Source organism: Carya illinoinensis, chromosome 11 (assembly GCF_018687715.1).
Source record: "Carya illinoinensis cultivar Pawnee chromosome 11, C.illinoinensisPawnee_v1, whole genome shotgun sequence".
In the NCBI taxonomy this organism is placed as follows: Eukaryota; Viridiplantae; Streptophyta; class Magnoliopsida; order Fagales; family Juglandaceae; genus Carya; species Carya illinoinensis.
In genome coordinates, this window is record NC_056762.1 from 13,455,305 (window position 1) to 13,478,251 (window position 22,947).

Consider the following 22,947-nt stretch of genomic DNA (forward strand, 5'->3'; position numbering starts at 1 on the left):
TATTTATATACTATTACTTAATATAAATATATTTATTATAAATATATTTATAAATAACACTTAATCATTACAAATACTATATAATAATTAACAGAATTCACAATTATCAAATCTCAAAAAAATTAAAATAATCTCATCTCTTTTTTAAATTTAAATATATAAATTTTTAAAAATTATACCATCTCAATTCAATAATCTTATTATTATTTATAAATTATATCATATCATCTTTTATAATTCTGACCAGCTATCCAAACAGTATCTCGGCGGAGTACTAAATTTCAAGTTGAGCTTATAAAACTCCTAAACATGATTATATATATAGGTAAGTGGACTGATTGATTTCAAAGCCGTTTACGTAAGGAATACGTGCAACTGACGCCACCATTAATTGCTTAATGAAAGCCATTATATTCCCCATCCACGTGACTTTGGCATCATATTTACGTTGCAATGTGTGTATTGGCCCGTACGACTAGATAGACCATCGATCGATTATTGTCCATATTTGCTGCTTGTTTGCTTTTGAGTTTCAAGCAAACTGGCCGTGACGTGTACGTACGTACGAGGGTCCACTCCACACTTGATTGACTCCTTGATTCCATTTAAATTTGGGTTAATCATTCACAAAAAAATATATATATTTTTTTGTTTTTTGTCTAGTAGTGATCAAAATTGTGCTCGATCCAGCTCGGCTATAATATATTGTGGGGTAGGTACGTACGGTAATCACCCATGCATCCATCCATCCATCCATCATGCAGGGCCAAAGAAAAGGACGGCTCTCCAACCACTTATTGTGCATGATATCTCTTCCTCCTCCTATTTTTGTTGTCATTACGTAAATTGGGTATCATTCTCTCCTCCTTTTCTCTCTGTTTTTCCCCAACAGTACGCTAAACATTAAAAATTATGTCTTGTTTTGCTGTCCCTAGAAAATCGAAGCATAACTCAATTCCTCGTACTTTTTATGCGCTAATTTGCATAGTTTTAGCGAGCACGCATAATAGCATAGGTAGTAGGGTGAGTGAAGAAAACAATAGGAAAGGAAAAATCCTATCTTTTACCCGTAATGTACGTTTTATGTCGCTTTCCCCCAGCTGTTACGTCTTTTATAGCATTTTCCCACAGCCATCCGGGCCTCTGCGTATAAATAAGGGCATCTTTATATTTAATTATAACCAGTCATGCTCATACTTTTTTATTGTTTTTATTTATGAAAAAATGATAATTAAAAATACAATAAAAACTATCTATTTATTGCTATATTTCGTTAAAAACTATCTAGAAGAAATTATAGATTTAGCCATATGCTTTGCAATATTCCCTCTAATGTGAACATGAAGATTTCATCCATGATAATCAGAGGTCTTAGTCTAATCTAGGTAGAAGATATAGCACTAACGTTTGGGGTTGAAAATACACAATGGTAAAGAAGTGATTTGTGTGGTCGTAGGTATATAAATTCGGAATATTTATTTTTTTAAAATAAATAAATATGTAATTTACATAAAAAATATTTTTTTAATTATAAATTTTTAAAAAAAATAATATAGGGGATTTGCACATTATAAAATTGCATGTATCTAAGTAACAATAATTACTCTAGATAATTACTCTATAACTAGTCTAATTATTAGGTGGCTGTAATTGATTGAGGCATTAATCATACATAGCTGGACAATTACATTGTTATAGGTGGGGAAATGACCCCTGACTTGCGCATGTATGTCTGTTAATATAGCATTACATATTTAATCTAATCAATTCTCGCTTTGAATAATACAGTTTTGATAGTTTCTTTTCATCATTGCTTTGGGCTGATTAACTGCCGCATTATGCGCATATATTATTTACCCTACTTGTTCTGCCAGTCTTTGGAATAATGTAATAATGTACCTAAAGTCTTTGAAAATAACTAAAAACCCGCAAGTGATTTGTCAGTAGTGTATTTATTTATAAAAAAAAATTAAAAAAAATTATAGATATATACAAGTAAAATGAAAGGTTAAATAGGAGAATTGGGTTAATAAAATAATTATTCAGATAGTTATAAATCTTGTGGGGTTATTTTATGTGTCTATCTCACTCTCATTCTAAGTCGGAGTAGATAAATTCAATCAAAAATTCTAAGAGCGAAATCTATATCCAAAAAGTAGTTTTAATTAAAATTTTTCTAACCTCCAAAATAGAGGTACGGAGTTAGAAACCCCCCTCTTCAAAAGTGTCAAAAAAAAAATTAAAACTTTATGTTCTATATACTTCCAACTTTGATGATCATTATAATCCCTTAATTCCTCCTTTGTTACTTCCGCAAGCTAAACTCACACCACTTGATCAGAACAAATGCCACGTGATGAGTACTCACCAAATGTCAACACTTTCCAACTAAAACAAAAGTAATAATAAATATCTTAAAATTAGAAATTCTTAAAATCGAGAAAATTTTTTAATTGAAAACAAAAAACATACACTTTTTATATTGAAAAATGGCGTTGAACATATCGCCATATTTAGGCCTGTGCAAAAGGGTCCTGGATCCGATCTGATCGAAACATCCAATTGGGTCCACCCAAACAAAATCGGTTTGATCAGGTTAAGCAACAAAAGGGTTTAACAAATTTTAAAGTCGGTCAAAACCGATCACCCGACCATAACTTTTTTCTTTCTCCTCAAACCCTAGCCGTCGTTCTTCCTCTGCTCGTCGTCACTAGTTTTCATCTTTTTTCATCTTCACTTGTTGCTTTGTTTGATCCGTTGACGATTTGTATACACACTATTCTTCATCTTCATTCGTACATATTGCTTCGTCCTCATCTTCGTTCAATTCTGGTACTCTCTCTCTCTCTCTCTCTCTCTCTCTCTCTCTCTCTCTCTCTCTCTCTCTCTCTCTCTCTCTCTCTCTCTCTCTCTCTCTCTCTCTCTCTCTCTCTCTCTCTCTCTCTCTCTCTCTCTCTCTCTCTCTCTCTCTCTCTCTCAATCCTTTGGTTATGGTGGTATAATGTGACCTTACCCAGTTTGTGAAGTGGCCCAAGACCATTCAGATCCAAAGGAAGAAGAGAATCCTCAAGCAGAAGCTCAAGGTACCACCCGCTCTCAATTAGTTTACTGAAAATCTCTACAAGAACCTAGCAACAAACCTATTCAAGATGCTTCTCAAGTACAGGCTTGAGGACAAGGCTGCAAAAAAGGAGCGTCTCTTGAAAAGAGCTCAGGCAGAGGCCAAAGGAAAACATGTAGAAGCAAAGAAGCCTATTGTGGTGAAATATGGTCTCAACCATGTTACATACCTCATCAAGCATGACAAAGCACAGCTTGTGGTCATTGCCCATGACGTGGACCTAAAAGAGTTGGTTGTCTAGCTTCTAGCATTGTGCAGGAAGATGGAAATCACATAATGCATTGTGGAAGGGAAAGCACGATTAGGAGCGATGGTTCACAAGACAACTGCATCGGTTTTATACTTGACCACCGTCAAGAATGAAGATAAGTTGGAGTTTAACAAGATCATTGAGGCTATCAAGGCCAACTTCAATGACAAGTACGATGGGTACAGAAAAACTTCAATAACAAGGTCTTTTTGACCTCCAATGTCTATGGTTGGAACAAACAAGGAAAAGAAGAACAGGTTTTAGCCTGACCCAAATTTTATGGGTTCGGTCGGGTCTTGCCCAAATTTGGTTTGGACAGGTCTATGTGCAGGCCTAGCCATATTCCACCTATGAAAGTTGAGATTAGGAGCAGTGCATGCACATCCACTCTGGGGTCGCCACTAGCCACCCTTGATCTTTAATTCATTGGCAGGAGAGCACCCCTATTTGTTGAGTTTTAATACATTTCTAGTTTTTTAATTTTAAAATGTATCTTTAATGTTTTTTTTGTTTTATTCAACATGCATTAATATTCAATTGATGCTTGTGTGGCATGTATGTTGGCGTGGCATGAGTACATAAGAGTGAAAGAAAAACTAAAATGATCAAAAGTGTAAATGTGGGGAACAAAAAGTTAAAAATTAGAGTATATAGATTGAGTCTTCCTCATTCTTCAAAACGGGTGCTAACAAAGTGTGGGAAGGTCGGTAGCCCCAAGCTCATTAGACCGTGAGCAACAACCCCAACTAGTGACAAATAATCATTGGTTCCAATTAGGGGTGGACAGCAAGGCTCCACCTCCAACCTCCCCATAAGCAAAAGGAGGTCCGGGGATGCGAGTGGGCTAGGCCCAGCCCTACACCCCACTGCCCAAAACATATATATATATATATATATATATATATATATATATATATATTTGTTACCAAAAAGATGTCGTTTTGAGGGGGAGTTTTAATTTAACCCTACCCCTTGAATAGCTCTCTTCCCACTACCCAGTTCCCCCTCCCTCTCTTTCTTCCTAATCCCCCCTGCCCCCTTCCCTTGAGTGGCTCTCAACCTCACTACAACCAACAACATCTCTCTCTCTCTCTCTCTCTCTCTCTCTCTCTCTCTCTCTCTCTCTCTCTCTCTCTCTCTCTCTCTCTCTCTCTCTCCGATTATTTGTTGCAAGAGATTGCGAAATTGTTGTGTTTTGATTTGTTGTGGATTTTGTATTATGTATCAATATAATCTTTTGTGGATTTTGTGCATAGTGGTGGCAGGGTCCTCCCCTGTCTCCCAACACCAGTACAGGGTGCCCTGTCCCGATAGTTTTGAGGAGAGAAACCCCACCCTTCACCCATGCGGGGACGAGGGCCAGGAAGGGGGCTACCCCGCCAAGTAGCACCCCTAGTTCCAATTCTTGGTTTTGGAGTATCAATTGTAAAAGTTCTTCAACTCAATGCGATAGATTTGAGGCAAGTTCCTAGTCATCATGTGAAGGTTCATAAAAGGGGACAACTAGGACTGTAATCGAATCAAACTGGTCTTTGGATCATCACGCTCGGCTCGGTTCAAAAAGCTCTAGCTCGAGACTTTTATCTAATATTTGTTCGAGCTCGACTCGGTGAGCCAAGATCCTAACTCAAGCTCAACACAAAAGTAACCTCGAGTCGAGTTGAGTCGAGCTGGCTTGGTTTGAATTATTTATTTTTTATTTTGAATAAAATCTAATAATTAAGAAACTAGATAAATAAAAAAATATAAATTTAATGAAATTTTTACAACTAACAAATAAAACCTCTATTGAATTAGAAAATTGTAAAAATTTGTAAATAATCAATATACAACTAGTTGATATTTATCCATAATAATAATATATTATATGCCTACAAAAATTACAAATATATACACATAATATGATAGTATATATCAAAATTTCATATATGGCTCCTAAACTTATCTGAAATGTTGTAGATTGCACTTAAAGATTCCAATTTGGCCTCAATTATGATGGACCGCCAGACCCATCCCATAAACTTGGCCAACTCTTCATAGGATGGCTCCAATGGGTGTGAAAAACTGCAATGAGGTGAAGCAAGACATTGAACTAAAAAACATTGTCACAGGGGTGAGCAACAAGAGGTGAAGGCTTGATGGCTAAGAGCATCTTAAGTAATCAAAGATTTTCTTGAAGCCATTAAAGCACAACAAACAGAAGGTAAACAGAATATGCAACGAAATGAGGAAGAAGTTGTAGAACCCAAGAAAAAAAAAGAAACTGCAAGGGAGTATGGAAATAAGGCGTGGCTAGGGTTTTACAGACAAATATAGAGCCAGTTTGATTTCCATCACTTTCAGATATTTAATGGCAAGGAAACGCATCGACCAAAGAATAACATACATGTAGAAGATGTCAAGGGAAGCATTGTAACAAACCCCAAGAATCATTCTTCATGCACACACTAACTAATAGGAATTAGGAGGGGCACAGGCTCAGAGTTCGATACATGTTTGAGCAAAAATTGCTCCTAACGTTCAAAGGACACCCGAAGTAGGAACTTTGAAAGGACACCCATAAAAGACAAAGTAAATGAAAGGACACTCATACCAAGGATGAAGTAACTTGAGGCAAGGTAGCCATGCAAAGGCAAGCGTTGGGAGGCGAGCTACATACACCTAACTAGTGACTTGCGCGTAGTGGGCAAGACGAAGGCAATGTATGAAAACGAGGCTTAGCAACCAATGCTCCAACAGCATCATAGGACATGTGGAAACCCCCTCTATGAGAAATAGAAGTTGTAAAGCCTAGAAAAATATTTGATTAGAAGATTAATTGTGACACCCCCAACCCCCACTACTGATTTGGCAAGAATTGTGGCATTGGGATGTGCACCACAAGAGTCACACCTTCTCAATTGTGATAAATGTGTGTGCACGTATACTCGTCACATGCGTGTATATTGTATACAAATTCACAACAACAAAAAATAATAAAGGCATGTATTATATCTATAAACATTAGCAGCACCAGAGGAAATACTAAAACACCAAACCTTGCATCATAAATGCCATTCATAAGCATCATTGTTTCAACATCGCAATATCATTACATGGCCATTACAACTATAATTGTCCATCAAAATTGTTTAATTAGAAACAAAAAGAAAAATTGTTACAAAAATAATAGCCCAAATGGGAACAGGCCTCCGTCTCACTCCCCGAGCTATGTTGGGCTCTTACTTGTACTCACCCTTATTGCCTATATCTGCATCAAAGAGTACTGTTTCGAAGAGCAAAATTGTAGTCGGACTACAATAGTAAGAATTTGAGAAATCTCAGTACATTAAAAACCATGACAAGATGCATAATGCTTTTTGTAATGCAAGTATGAAACATAAAGAATATGAGCAATCATGCACACTTACAAAGATAAGAGAACCCAAGCAAACATGAATTTGCTTCAAGGGAAAGCAACACCCTGAGCAACATGCATACATATATATATATATATATATATATATATGTGCATTTAGATTCAAAGCAATAAGGAAATTGAGTAATAGATATTCATAACATTTAAGCCTTTAAATAATCAAAAACCCGAATATCAGTATGTAATGGAGCCATAAAAATTATGAGCAACATAAATGGTACATGTGAGCTTGAAACTGCAGCAACCCGAACGTTAAGTAAGTATATTTTCTTTAACACAATGAACATCTTGAGCATCCAATGCTCAATATCAACTACAAAGTCCATGAGTCAGAGAATCCTAAGTCCTCCAATAACCATAAAATCATCCGAGAACCTCAGGTTCTCCAATAGCCATGGAAAGAACTGAGGACCCCAAGTCCTCCCATTTCCTTAAAACCAACTTAAAAATTTTCTCCTTTTTAGTGTATGCACCACAACCTCCCCTAAATGATCAATAAACACACCCTAGTTTCCTTTGTCACATTGGGGGTAACGGCCACACATATAACATTAGCTCAATAAACATTTTGGCTTTGCATACTAGTCCTTCACCATAAGTGATATCTTACCTCCGCAGCCAACGAAGAGGCAACGACTCAATCCGAGAGAGTTATTGTCTCATTCGAGCCCATTGATAGCATAACGTTAACCCATGGAATGTTACTCTATTGTTACACACTCCTAAGTGATTAGGAGAGCTCCAACATGATAAAATCCCATTTCAATTTGAGGCCGTGAGTCACTCACACCCGCACACACCTCTATTTTGTAAAAACAGTAAGCCAATCTTAAAAATAACTTCCCAAATGTGAGATACAACGAAAAGTCATACCTCAAAAATTAACATTCAATATATGAAAAAACCAGCCAATTAATGCGAGGTAAACTACGATATCATAATAAATAGTCTCTATATGAAATTGAGAGCGCAAAGCAACTTGCAAGTAGATTGAGAGCTAGCAAGGTGCGAGATAATAGGATTATTACCCAGTTATTCTTAACAATACACAACTTATAACTTGATTTGAACATATGAGGGCATAATCTACAATCATCAAGCACGCATTGTAACTATAAGCAAGGAAGCCACTTAACTCGAGTAGCGATAATCACTGACTTTGATCATTAGTACATTGGCTTCAAGCAGTCCGATGATGACCTCAAGAACCTAAGTGCGTGAGTTTAGAGCTCTAAAAAGGAATGTTTGTTCTAGTCTAAACACAAAACATATGAGAGGATGAGAGAGAGGGGGAGAAAGAAAACTCTGAGTTTTCTAAAATAGAGAAAGTGAGAGAAGGAGATGGATGGCAAAAAGAATAAACAGAAATGAGTAGTAGCTCCCTATTCCTAGATAAAGAGTTTGGCAAGGATTCATGGTACTAGGCATGCTAGCCGACCGGCAATACCTCAGATATTTTGTATGGTCTATGCGTGTAATCATGGATCGAGTACACAGTAAGTGAAATAAATCATAGTGAAATAAGTAAGGGATTAATTGGAGACTAATACTAATTGTACCATAGGCTTATACCATAAGAAAACTTATCCATTAATAATAATAGTAATATCCATATGTCATTGTCACTTCTTCCCAAATAATATACATTGTCATGAGTTCATCACTTACTTATATCAAAATACAAGGAACCAAACAAGGTTCATTACCTAACCAAAATATACATCTTAACAAATACGAATAACTATTATCAGACATAGGCCTCTGTATCTACAACTTGGGTTGGGTCAGTCCTTCTTCCTTGGGAAACTCTACCTAGGTTGAATCTTCATCAAGATCTATGGCTCTGGTAAACAAACCACGGGTGTGACCACCATAATGAGACTTCTAAGAAATCCTAGGAGGTTAAAACTCGTGACAATACTATTAATAAGAGACAATGGCAATGAATATGCATGCACAATTTCATGTAAGTAATTCAATGAACACATATATATTTATGCATGGTATGAAATTGCCCTTCAGATAGAAACACACGTATTCATAGGATATAACGAGAAATCATCCTTTGAATAAAACTCAAGTATATAAGCATGTTGAGAAATCACATTCTCAACAAAGCTTATGTACACATCATTACCAAGGTGAGGAATCACCCTCTTCTCAAATCACATAAAGTCAATATCTCATAATATAAGTCTCAGCAGGAAGTCACTCCACCTAATCAACTCAATGACTCACTCTACCTGGCCAATGTGTGAACTCATTCACTAAATCCAAACCAAACAACATGGGGAATCGCTCAACCAAGTCTACAAACTCAAAGAAAACACACATGATCAACTCAAGGAATCCCTCTACCTGGTCAACCGACTCAAAGACATCACGCATAATCAACCCAAGGAATCTCTCTACCCTTATTATCAAGTGAGGTCAATACGAAGACGTTCCACACTGGTCATCACGTGGAATCACCCTACTGTATGAAACTCTTGACAATGTGCCATAGGAATAGCGTAGTGACTCATCAACCCTTCCATGATGATTGACACATGATAAGACTCAACACTCGGAAACCACAACATCATCAATTTGTATCATTCGAACTCATCATCTCAAATTTACATGGTAAAGGTAAAAAAATAAACATAATGAAGAAGACATATCATTTTCATGTAGAAAGATGTAAGTTACAGGATATGTAAATCATAATCTGATAACATACTCACAAATATATACCCCCTATTCCCAGTATGGTCATAGGAGCTAATCTACTTGAACAATATTTCTATTATTACAGTAGTGCTACCACTGCTTCTTCCATCGCACCCTTTGAAGTCATTTACTTTCTTGAAGACTTTAACCAGAAAGTAAAGCTTAACACTTAGCAATCACAAAAGTGAGATTGGCTTTTATCCAATGCCTTTTAGACTGGGGGACTATCAGTTATATCTTTGATGCCTATCTAACTCCAAATATGCTTGAATATGATACTATTTATTTCATCCATCCATTTGCCCTTTGGCCTTGCAGGATGGCAGAGACTGGCGAAAACAAGGTATGCACTTCCTCTACAGTTTGCATTTAGTCAAGTCCTGCAATCTACCCCTTAATAAGGCTTGCCTCCCTTGGTTGGTAGAGCCAAAACAAAAGCATTCTCAGACATCAAGCATAAAGTGTTGACAAACTTACAAAGCTGGAAGGAGAAGATGTTGTCTCAGGGAGGTAAAGAGGTTCTTATTTAAACTTGCTAACAATATGCGAGAAGAGAAAATCATTGACAGCAATGCAACTATGGATAGCCTACTTGACCACCATACGAAGTGGTGTGATGTTGAGAAAATGAGAATAGTGTTACCTACAAAAGTACTAACGACGTGCTGAAGCCTTGGTACACCAGAGGACAAGCTAATTGGGGCCCATGAAAACAATGGAAATTTTAGTGTGAAAAGTGCATACAGGTTGCTCAGAGAGTCCAAAAAAATCAGCATGGAAGGTGAATGCTCGAAGACTGTGTCCCTATAGAAATTGTGGAGAAGTATATGGTCTATGCAGCTCCCTAGTAAGATTAAGACTTTACTTAGAAAGCTTGTAAAGACAGTCTACCTACTAAACATAATTTGAAGAGGAGACATGTATTAAAAGAGGAATATGTGGTACTAAGGTGGAGGATGTGGCCCATGCTCTTTGCTCATGTTCTACCATCCAAGAATGCTAGGACAAGTATCTACCTATTGGTAGATCAGCAGATTCTCACAAATAGTATGGTGGTATTGTAGGCTACCTAAGTGGGATGGAGCGTAAGGAAGACCTTGACCCTTTCTTTCTAATATCTTGGAGTTGTTGGTACAGAAGAAATTTGTCGATTTTTAAGAACAAGTGCCTGCATCCTGAACAAGTTATTGAACAAGCTATGACTGTGCATAAGGTGTTTGAAGATACTAAGAGGAAGCCATTAAAAGTAGTGAGACACCATTGCCAATAGGAACACCCCTCTATAGGGGTGTTTTAATTAAATTTTGATGAGGCCATGTTTCCAACACATCATAGTACAGGTATTGGAGCAATTCTTAAAGATTTTTAGGGTGAGGTTCTTATGACAACTAATAAGAAAGAGTAGGAAGTTAGTGATGCAGCAGGACCGATATGCTTGCTATTCTCAAGGGTTTGCAGCTGAGTGTCCATTTGGGAATCAATAATCTCATCATCGAAAGTGACTCCCTAATCCTAGTGAAGGAATTGCAACAAGCTGAGCCTTCCATGTCTATGGTTGGCAATGTAATAAAGGATGCAAAGGAGCTGATTGCACAATTTCGAAGCAGTAAAGTTAGATATGTAGGAAGGATGTGTAATGAAGCCGCATATAGGCTTGCAAGATTTGCTTAGAATGTGAATGATATTAGCTTGTGGTGGAGATCTTTCCCTGATATAATTTTTCTAGTCCTTTAGACTGAGAAATACTTGTAAGGCTCATGTCTATTAATAGAGCTTGTTTTCTATAAAATAGAAAAAAGGCCAAGTACTCAAATGAAAATGAATAGAGACTTCCCACGCAAATGGTCAGCGAGCTCAAGTATAATAATAAAAATATAAAATATTAAAAAACAAAAATGTTGAAGTTTCAGGCCTTCCGAAAGCTTACTTGGGGGTGGTGCTTAAACTTAAAATCTTATCCAATAATTAAAAAATGTGAGCATGAAGGACAAAATAAAAATTAATTAAATATTATATATATAAACAAACAAAATGAAACGCACCACAAAGCACATATCTCATCATTATTCTTTTTATATATAATTAGAGTATGTAAATATTGTAATCATTTTAAAAAATAATAATAATAAGATCAATTGTTAAAAAATTAAATTTTATTAAAAAATTCTCATATTTATTTATTATTTAAAAAAATTATGTAAGTACTTATGCAATCCACCGCTATGAAAAACATTTCTCCTGTTCTTCTCGAGTCTCCCCCTCCAACCCCAAGATGACAGGTAATAATGTGACGAAACTAACCCTGGAAACAAAACGACACAAGACTAGACAAAAGACAACAAAAACAAAGACAAAACCAAAACGGGCCCCCGCGGTGAAGCTTGAATTGAATTACCCACCATATGACGGAAATTAATCACCCCAAATGATACGTTTCAGTTCGCAACCCCCACACTTCCCCTGCTCCATAACTACAAATTATTTCCGTAATTTTCCCCCAACTTCACGCCCCCTACAGCAGACAAGACGACTATGGCTGCTGACTGTTTGGATTCCGGGAGAAATGCAAGATGCCTAAGAAAAATAAAATAACAAGAAAAGCAAAAGACCAAAAACCATGAATACTACAGGTTCTGTTTTATCTTTGTTGATAACATCCGAACGAGTAAAACTTCGAGAATTCTCTCTGTGTTTTTTTTCTTTTTTGTTTTTCCCGGCAACCAATTTAAGATCGATCGTTTCCTCCAGAGGGATCTTTTCCTTCGACATGGTTTTGAAGAAAACAAATACAACAAAACAAAAGGTAAATAAATCAAGATTTGGGCAAATATATTAAAAACAACAAGTAGTACTGCATTGTCGTTTCAGTAAAATAGAGTAGTAATCCTACTACAGATGATTCATTTTCCCTTCTGTACAACCAAACAACAAGAAACAAAACCCTAATTGTCTGCATCTCTTTTTTTGTATCTGATGAGGAGGACGACGAAGATCTCAAAATATATTTACAAAAAAAAAAAAAAAGATCTCCGTAAATCACCATTTTAGAGGTCTGTCTCTTTTCTCTCTTCTACTGACAATCTAAGAAATGTTAAAAGGAACAAAAGGAAGCAAAAATAGAAGGGGGAAATCCTCAGAAGAAGTCGTCAGAGGACAAGGAACTGAGGAGGTCGTGGAGATCACGCGAGTGGTCGTGGCCGAGGCGGAGGGCCTCGAGGACGCGCTCGAAGACGAGGACGTGACAGGGGATGCGGAGCACGCCCTTCTGCTCGTAGCCGTACTCCTGAGCCGACTTGTTGAGCAGCTTGACGAAAACAGGGTGGTTGAGGAGCTCCGCGGAAACCACAAAACGCTCCATCTCGTCGCCCACGTAGACCGGCACGTGGCCCTGGGGGACCACGGGAGAATTGGAAGACGAGCGGCGCAGCTTGGCCCGGAAGGACTCCACCCGGCGAGGCTGGCGGCCCTGATCAGAGTTCGACCGGAGCAGGCAGTACTGAGACGAGTCGGCGACACGGGAGAGGCGGCGAATAAGCTGCTTCATGTTTACGAAGAAGAAGAAGATGGAGCAGCGGCTGCCAAACAGTCAGAAAGAGAAGAAAACGAAGAAAGGAAGAGGAAAGTGGGAGATGAGAGAGCGTGGTGGGTGTGAAGAGAAGGGGGTAATATATAAAGGGTAAGAAAGAGAATAGAAAAGGAGTGTACTGTAGACATAGAAAGGTCATGATGACAGAATTGTTGGGAGGTACAGATAGGCGTACTTGGGAGGTACAATTAGTAAGGGGCGCTCTCTCTCACCTATCTTTATTTTATTTTTTATTTACCTTTCTCTATTTCTTTATTTATTTTTAGATAGGTTCGAGGATATACAGTATGATACACCATGCCTAATTATCATGCAAGCCTCCGGGGCAGGTGTGAGACTGGCTGCTTGCTAGTCAGCACTCTTTCCTTTTTTTTATTTTTTGTTTTTTAATTTAGAGTAGAAAATTTTATATATTATATTATTATTTTATATATTTTTTATTAAATAAAATGTAACATATTTATTATTATTAAATAATCATTTATTATATATTTTTTATTATTAAATAATAATAAATACATCACATCATATATAATAAAATTGAAATAAAATAATATGTTGTGTATACCATTATTTATTTATGAAACAAAGGGTGAAAGGCAAAAGAAATTTGATTTATGGAAAATGATATGAGAACATCTATATTACAATTTGTTTAGTTATAAAAAAATTATTATTTTATATACTTTAAAATGTTGCAAGTACAGAAATTTTGAATTAAAGTAAAAAGTATTAATATTTTAATGTATAGTAGTAATTAAGTTGTAATATAGTTGATGGTGTATTATTGTCCTTAATTTATTGCACACACGAGTTCGAAAAATTAATAAATTTTTAATTCTTTTATAATTTTATTTTAAATTGAAGGTAATTAAGTAAAATTGAGATTATTTTTAATCAGATGTTGTAATTATATTTGTTGATTATAAAATAAGCTAAGAATTAATTAGTTGTATTAAAATAGCAAGTGAAAAGGTCCAAGTGAAGTTTAGATTTTACACTTTCCATTATAGGGTTAAATCATTTATCACAACGAGAAAAACGAGTTTTTATTATTAAAATTTTATGATTAAAAAGACTATTTCTTGACCCCGTTTCTCTTATAATGTATATCAAACCTAAATATAATTAAGTTTATAATTACCATATAAAAAGAATTCATATAGGAGTTTTGAGTATTGACTTCGACGACTTAGTTCATACAAGAAGCTTCTATGAGCTGAGAACCAATTTGATAAGCAAAAGGCTTTAGAAGCGTACCTAATCTTATCACAAATTCGTCGGAAAAAATAAATTAAAAAATCAGTATATTTTTTATTTAAATACAATAGAGATCACATGACGTGAATTTTAAAATATTTATTATAAAAATATTTATTACCATCTGCGCATATATTTTGAATATGTTATATTTTATATAATAAAATATAAATAAAATAAAAATATAGCGAATAGTATTATAAAAATAATTAAAAAGGATGAAGAAATAGAATGATATAGAGTGTCAATGCATAGGAAAACAGTAAAGAAATAAGAAATAATAATGATTGCAAAAAAGGAAAAACCTAAGAAATAAATAACAGTAATAATAAGTAAATAAAAGAAATAATGAAGGTGCAGCGCAATTTCCGGTATAGTTTCCGTAGTCCGTTGTGGTACAGTTCCGTGACTCCCAATGTGCAATGTCCCACCCTTTATCCCATCGTTTTACTTTTTTCTACTCCTCTTTTATGTCTGTTACTTTTTGAACCGTCACGTTCTTTCCAACGCGTGGTTACACACTCTAATCAATATCCGCATCTCTCGAGCGCGATTTACAAATGATGTATGATGCGGCGGTAGATATGGCTTCCACGCGTGGAATTAGGTACAGTTTGGACTTAAAGAAGTGTTTTATTTTATTTTATTTTGTTAATATAGTTTTTTTAATTTTATATAAAATATAATAAATAATTTATATTTTAAAATTTTAAAATAATAATAATATTAAAAAATAATATTTAATAACATTTTATTTAATTTTTAATTTTCATCTCAATTCTTCTCTTCAAAACTCATTATCTAAACAACACTCTAAGGGGAAAAAAAATGTGATATTCATGTTCCTCTTTTAGGGCTAAGGCTATATCATGCTGCATTGGCTTTTCCATACCTTGTAAAGACACTTATGAATAGGTTAGATAGGAATAAGATCCAACGACATTATATTCGATTGCTATGACCTTTTTTTTTATAATACAGTATGGATTTAAAATTGATTCTCTCATTTAAAAACCAGATCTTATGTCATCTAATTTAAATAACATTTATTGGATTGCTAGGACTTGGTAAAAGATAGATAGACACAAAAATTAAATTGAAAAAAATGAGATCTACTTAAAAATCTACTTTTTATGGGAGCCTAAGTTAAGGTTTTAAGAGCATCCCCATCCGGTTCCCCAAACATCAAATTTCTTATAATTTGAAGAAATATTTAGGGATTTCATCTCAAACCACCCCTCATCCCATTCTCCATTTTGGGGTTTAGGGATGGGGTTGCTACAGTAGGTTTGGGGACCTACTGTTTGTCCCCAAACCATTTTTATATTGATAAAAATATTTGTAGTTAAGTTTATAAAAGGAGGTGAGAGAAAAATGTAATAAAGAAATAATAAAGAAATGTTATTTTAATAGAATAGAGAAAATATAGGGAATGGGATGTAGGAGGTTTTTGAAAGATGAGTAAAATTTAGGGAAAAATTTGAGGAAATGTACTTTTTAGTTAAATTATAGGGAATTTTATAGGGAATGGGATGTGAATGCTCTAAGAGGCTTGTGCACCCTAAATTTAAATCTAACATTACTTAATCGATTGATCCATAGCGAGTATGCAAGATAATATTTGATTCTTTTTTTTAAGTTTTGCTACTCATTATCCATACACACAAGGGCTATACAAGAACTTGTAAAACCGACTAGGACTAAATCAGACTAGCCATTGGAGCTCAAAACTGGTCAGCCAGCTGGAGCTCAAATTGGCGTAGAACCGATCGGCCAACGGTTGAATTTTGTTAAAACCGCTGTCAACCGGTTCGGTCCCAATTTGAGGCTGGACCAGACTGCCGAATAGACCGATAGCTTAAATATATATGTATTTTTTAAATTATACATATATGAAACGACGTTGTTTCACTTAAATGAGTGAAATAACGTTGTTTTGGGACTTAATGTTTGAAAAAAAAAAATATTAGCCAAACAATGCCGTTTTCTTCCTAGGGTTTAAATAAATGCATTCTTCTGCTCTCATTTCTTACTTCTCAACATTCTCATTTCTCCTCAGAGTCAAGAGATGCCGCCTCTCTCTCTCTCTCTCTCTCTCTCTCTCTCACACACACACACACACACACCACCACGTTATCACACGTAGGGTCACCTTCATCGCAACTGAAGACACCAACGAACTGACGGAGTTACACCAAGACTGATGTCAATGATTTTCTCCCCCTTGACCAACTGGTTTTGATCAAAATTTACACCATTTCAAGGTGTAAATAATAAATAATAATAATAAAAATGCGATTTATGAAATGTGAGGATGATAAGTAGTAAAGCTTTTTATAATAACATTTTATTATAATTAGATAAAAAAAATTCAAATGAATTCCTTTATTCCTTTGGTAAATTCAATCTAGATTTCGTTTTAAAGTAGATAAAATCGAACTTTTTTTTGGACTATTGAAGTTCGTATTTTAAAGGATGTAAGTGAATATATATAAATCTTTTCTGTTGATTATTGACATACACGTGTTTACAGAAGCTACTCAAACTCAAATATTCGGCTTATTTTTATGTTTTCTCTTTCAAACTAATTTCTCTAGCTCGTGAGTTTGGGAAAGATAATTCAAACCCAAAATTAATAATTTTGATCTCGTTGTGCTTATTTTTCTCAATGGGTCTAATTTCATTAATAAGAGAAACTATTTTCTTAGAGTTTTCATATATGTTGCACCTTAGCCCTTCGTTGTTGGGATCTGACGCTATTCTCATCTCTTGAATGAGTTTCTTTTACGTAAACTCATTCAAATGTTGTTGGGTAGTGCCATATGTATCATCATAGCGAGATGAGTGAGAGGAAAGTAGTTATTTGAACTCTTCATTTTCTTGCTTCTCCTCATTGTCCATACATAGAAGCATAGATGGGGGATCCGAGGAGTCCCTCCCGGCTGCCAGGGTGCCCTTTCCCTCAAATTTCAACCATTTTTATCCAATCTCTCTCTAATATGCAAACTCAGAACGTATACTAGATGTATCAGTTATATTCTCGGCATATGAGAATAATTCTACAGTGCTAGTGTCATCTTCAATGTTAATATAATAACATCTTATTGCCAAGAAAAAATCAGTATCATTTCTATAGTACTATTGGTATATGCCTCATTTAAATTGCTCTGTAATTTCACTCATGTACCTCTTTGGCTTAGTTTGACTTTATATTATACGATCTCCAAAAATGTTTGTTATAGAAAAAACGTGGACGGCGCACAAAAGAATATTGCAAACAAACTTGTCATTGATATTGCCAAAAAAAATCCTGAAAAATATATGTGAAATTTCCTATTTATCCAAGATAGAGATAATATTTGACATTTCTAAGTTCATAGGTAACTTAACAATAATATTTACAACGAAAAAGATTGCATATAGTATTAGTTTTTGTATGTATGTTATTGATATACACTATAATAAAAACGAGCATTTATAACAAAATATTTGTGACGATAATGACTATTTACAATTAAAATAGATTCATTTTGACAGATAATACTCCTTTTCGCAAGAAATAAAAGATAACAAAAAACAGTTTTATTGTAATGATATTAATCTTAGATTATGGGAGATACATCATGGTATATATAATAACGCAGTCTTTTTTATTTTTTGGTATTTCCTAAACATATGCGTGTGTATAATTAATCCAAGTTTGAGGCAAAAAGTAGGAGTTTTCTGTGCAATATCTAGTGATTCATGTCTTCTGATTCCTTTGGCCAGAAACACTTTTCAAGTAATTAATGAAGAGATTCAGTCGTGGGGGAATTCATAACATTCCAAAGTACGTTCGTCCTCCACCTGAAAAGAGATAGCATTAATATATGGTTTTATTTTTTGTTTTAGACTTTTAGTAATATAATTGGTTTATATATTATATATAGATGCATAATTAATGCTTCTGATAAAAGGAAATTTAAAAGTTATCTGAAGATTTTATCTCATCATAATAAGATAGAAGTAAAATAAAAGTGTGACGTGTAAACTCTTAAGTACGGCTTGAATAATGAGTTGAGAAGAAAGTTAAATAAAATATTATTAGAATATTATTTTTTAATATTATTATTATTTTGATATTTAAAAATATTAAATTCTTTAATATATTTTATGTATAAATTTAAAAAAAATTATAATAATAAGATGAGATAAAATATTTATTATATTCAAATGGGACCTTAATCGTAATGCTTCTAATAAAAAATTAAATGAATAATTGAATATGCTTTTAAGAATTTTAATATCACGAGATGAGATAAAAAGAGTTCTAATATTCATATATATATATATATATATTAACAATATGAATTAATTATAACTCTTTTAAAGGAGAAATTAACATATTTACAGCTAGATCATACTTCTTACAATATATTTGTTAGCTAAGCTATTTTATTTTTAATGAAAAAATTTAATTGTAAGTATAATTATATATTAATATGTATATTAACTTAATATGATTGATCAAAAAATAAATTTTATTAAAAATAATATTAATTTAAATTTTAAATATAAATAAATCAATATTAATACATAACTTTATTTTTACGTAAAAAAATTTTTTTTTTAATAGTGATGGAATATCTTCAACATTAATAGTGTTGGGAGAATGGGAATCTGATATTTTCAATAATCGTGAATTGTGATGCTTGTCTTATTCGAATATGGACGGATTGGACATCCATTGATAGGAAAATTGTTATCTTGTCTCAAAAGAATATCTCAATGAAAGTGAATGTGAATCTAAGATTCTGTATATAGAGAATGATCGATCATATATATTCATTTTAAATTTGTCCGTAAAGTCTCACCATTGAAGGTGAGTTTATCATTTTCAGTGTTCGCGAGGCTTCTATATATATACAAAGCATGTGTGCCTTGAGCTTGCCCTTTGTCGCGTCTCAGGTAAGTGTAAAGTTGTCCTCTATATTCGTGCTGGAAATGTACTTTGTAGGTTGATTTGGCCGTGTCTTTATTGATATTGGAGTTTTGCACCTTGGATTTACCTTACAAGTTGGTTTATTTGTCTCGTTTCACCGGTTCAGTCTGAATTAAGTCGGATAAGTATTATTGGATATGCACAACCCACTTGGGTTTCTTTTTGTTTTTGAGGCAAATTTGAGCCTTTTTTTTTTTTCTTTAATGTTTTGAGATTTTCTCATGTGGTAAAAATAGTGGCTCAGCTTAATATGAGTGAAGGGATTACTCTCTCTCTCTCTCTCTCTCTCTCTCTCTCATGATAAATGCTTCATTTATAAAATAATATCATAAAAATATTTTCATAAATTGATAAGACTTAATGTAATGTGTTATATCTACTTTACAAAAAAAATAATTTTATAATTTAATATACCATATCAACACATATCAAATTTCAGTGTCTATTTTTTAAAGATCTTTTAATAGATGTAGCGCTCATCTCATATTATCCCACTGAGTAAAATAAGGAAGCAGGAGGCCGTCAAGATTCTTTGGACCAGATAACATAAAACCTAGTCTCTAATTGTAATAAATGGGCATCTATAGTAGGCACCCCTTATCTTTCTCATGGGAGATATGAAGAAGCTTTAATAGCCACTTCATGAGCCTTGATGGTTAGCCCTTAATAGCCAGCCGTGAGTTACACTTAGAGGAGCTATCCCTTTCCCTTTGGATAAGACACTTGTAACAACCAAACAAAAAATCTCTCTAGTCCCGACATCTAGTTTGTGTAATTTGTGAGTGTTGCTCTAATCTTACCACATAGAATACTCCATTATTGATACATGAAGATTTTGGATGCACAATAACGACAATAGAGAATATGTGAAACAATCGCATTAAATTTACGATTTGTAAACGAAATAATATCGTTTCTGTTGTATATTCTAATATAGCATTTCTAACACCAAATTAGAAAATCGGATTTGAACCTTCCGTCCATGTATTAAAAAAAGAAAAGAAAAAAAGGCATGAGGCTTGTGTAAAGATTTTTATGTTTGGTATAGAAAATTCCTTCTGATATTTCCTGTTTGAATAAAGTTTATTTAGCAGTGGAATGTACAATACTTATATAAAATGGAATCAAGTAGAATACATTAATTTTTTTATAATAATATATTTATCCCAATAAAGCTTTAACTCCCAATATAGCTTTAAACAATGAAACCTAAACTTAGCTTTAGAAAAGTCTGGCCTACCGAAACAGGTTGAATTGTCAGATGAGAAGGCGTGCGCGTGAGGAGCGGGAACTCACCAACTAAAACTAACGCACGGTTCAAAAAGCAGTGGCGAGTGGTCTTCCGTAAAATGCCGTACCATGCAGCCATCACTCGTACAGGGCGCCTTTTAAGATGGGTTGTAGTGGATTAGTAAGTATATCTTCCTTTTAAGAAAGCACCGGCCGACCTAACGTTTTGGCCTTTTATACCGCGAACGATATAAAAATGTTAAAACAAGCCATAAAGGTGCAACTTTTGATTTACAAATAAGAGGCTTTTTTTTTTTTTTTTTTTTTTTTTTTTTTTTTTTTTTTATGTAAAGAGATCATCAATTCAATTTCTTTTTGATATCTTGTAAAAAAAAATGACATTAATTTTCGTTATTTTAATCATGATTGATAATTATTTTATATTGTTAAATTTAATATAAAATTAATAATCTAAATTAAGATTTGAATTTAATAATATTTTATAAAAATTCACTAATGTAGATTAAACTTAGGAGTCTAATTAAAAGAAAAACTAAGTTGATATATATTATTATTCAAATCATACTTTATTGATTTTGAAAGCACGATGGTGGTCCCTTTCTTTTTAAATAAAAAGAAAAGGAAAAAAAAGTAAGAACTCATGACATGGAAATCCACAATCTGGGTCCCAATGTGCAAACCATAGCTACACGTGGGCCGCATGAGGTTTGTTTTTCTTCTTTGTGTTTGAGATCTTATCAATCTTTTCTGCTTTTTTTTTTTAATGGCTATGCTTTTCTTATCGTAATTGAAGTATTCATTCTGTACAAACTGGCCTAGTTTTATTTCATGCACTACGGACGAAACAAACAGTCAAAAGAAAAAAAAAAAAAAAAAAAACATATATAAACAATAAAGAAGAATGGAGAAAGGCTGGGGTACCTTTTGTCTTTGTGTTTTGCTCAGTTCCAGTCCCCAGATTGGCTTCGTCCAACCGTTAATTTCGGTACGCACGATACCAGTTAAGATTCCCCCCCAACATCTAGCTACCGTGTACAAACAAATTACCCATTTTACATACATACATACATACATATTTTATACATTTATACACAATAATTCTATTTGCGTGTGGGTGATTCTCTCTATTTTTTTATCATAAAAGGTGGAGATTAGAAATCTCTGCAACCATCTCAATTCCATCTTTAATAAGTGTTGAACGGTCAAATAAATATAAAAGAAAATTTGGAAAAAAAATAATAAAATAATCATTGATTTCTTATTTGTTTGTGTTATTTCTATAGCTTTATACTACACTTGTTGATGTGAATTTTTAATTTTTATCTTTTTATTTATTTTTTCTTAACAAATATGTGATGTAGAACTGCTAAGTAGAATTTTTATATTTTTTTATTTAATAAATTGGTGTATAAATTAAGAGAACAATCTAAAGACTGATCAACTCTTAATTAGTTGATAGTTAGTGCACAAAGGAATAATTAATATTTTTTATATTTATCTTGTATTAAGATATATATATAAATATATATATATATATATATATATATATATATATCTATATATAAGCGATTTAATTTAATTTAAAAAAAAAACTCATTTAACACAATTCAAATATAATCATTAAAATTTTGGTTCGTTTACCTTAACCACCTAAAAGCTATCTAATGTTGCAAAGTAAGTAGAGGCGGCTAGAGGGACTAGACAAATGAGGCCATCTCTAATACTTAAAAACAAAATATACATATACTTGTAATTTTACTTATATAATTATTCAATATATATAATATTGTATTTGTGTATCATTATTTAAAAAAAAAAAAAATGAGGCTATCATCGAAACTAGTATTGCGTATCAAGGTTTTATTGTTCTGAATTTTTATATTTTAATTCAATTTATTAAAGCACACTTGTCATTTTAAATAATTTCTGGTTGAAATTATGAATATTGTAGAAAAATCAAACAAAATTAGTTTTTAAACGAAATCCTATCATTTTATGCTATTTTTTTTTTGTTTATTTATAAACTAAAATGTTCCATCTTAATTTGTGACGTTAAGAGATGATTTTAAATGATATATAAATAGTAATATCTTATGAATCTTATTAAAATATGTTTAAATGTAAATAGGGTGAGATATGCATTTGAACGTATAAAATACGTTGAAGTGACTTTAACTTTTCATGAAAAATTAAAAAAAAAAATCTTATTAATAATTGATCTGAATTGAATTAAAATGATTTTGACACCGACATATAACCTAAAATCCCAAAACGTGTTGAAAAGTCATCTTGGAAGAGGGATGGAAACTTCGATTTTCATCGAATTCGTCTTCTATTAGTAGTATTTGATTACGTAAACATGCGTTAA

The 22,947-nt window shown here is 33.5% G+C and overlaps 1 protein-coding gene and 1 pseudogene across 1 annotated transcript; one reads left to right on the plus strand and one right to left on the minus strand.

The window, feature by feature from the left end:
• Positions 1 to 3,002: 3,002 nt before the first annotated feature.
• Positions 3,003 to 3,786, plus strand: LOC122282222 (annotated as a pseudogene).
• An 8,547-nt stretch (positions 3,787 to 12,333) lies between these two features.
• On the minus strand, positions 12,334 to 13,163 carry LOC122280733 (auxin-responsive protein SAUR71-like). The gene has a single exon (XM_043091740.1). The coding sequence runs from the start codon at positions 13,043 to 13,045 to the stop codon at positions 12,635 to 12,637; it is 411 nt and encodes a 136-aa protein (XP_042947674.1). The 5' UTR covers positions 13,046 to 13,163; the 3' UTR covers positions 12,334 to 12,634.
• Between the last annotated feature and the right edge of the window lie 9,784 nt (positions 13,164 to 22,947).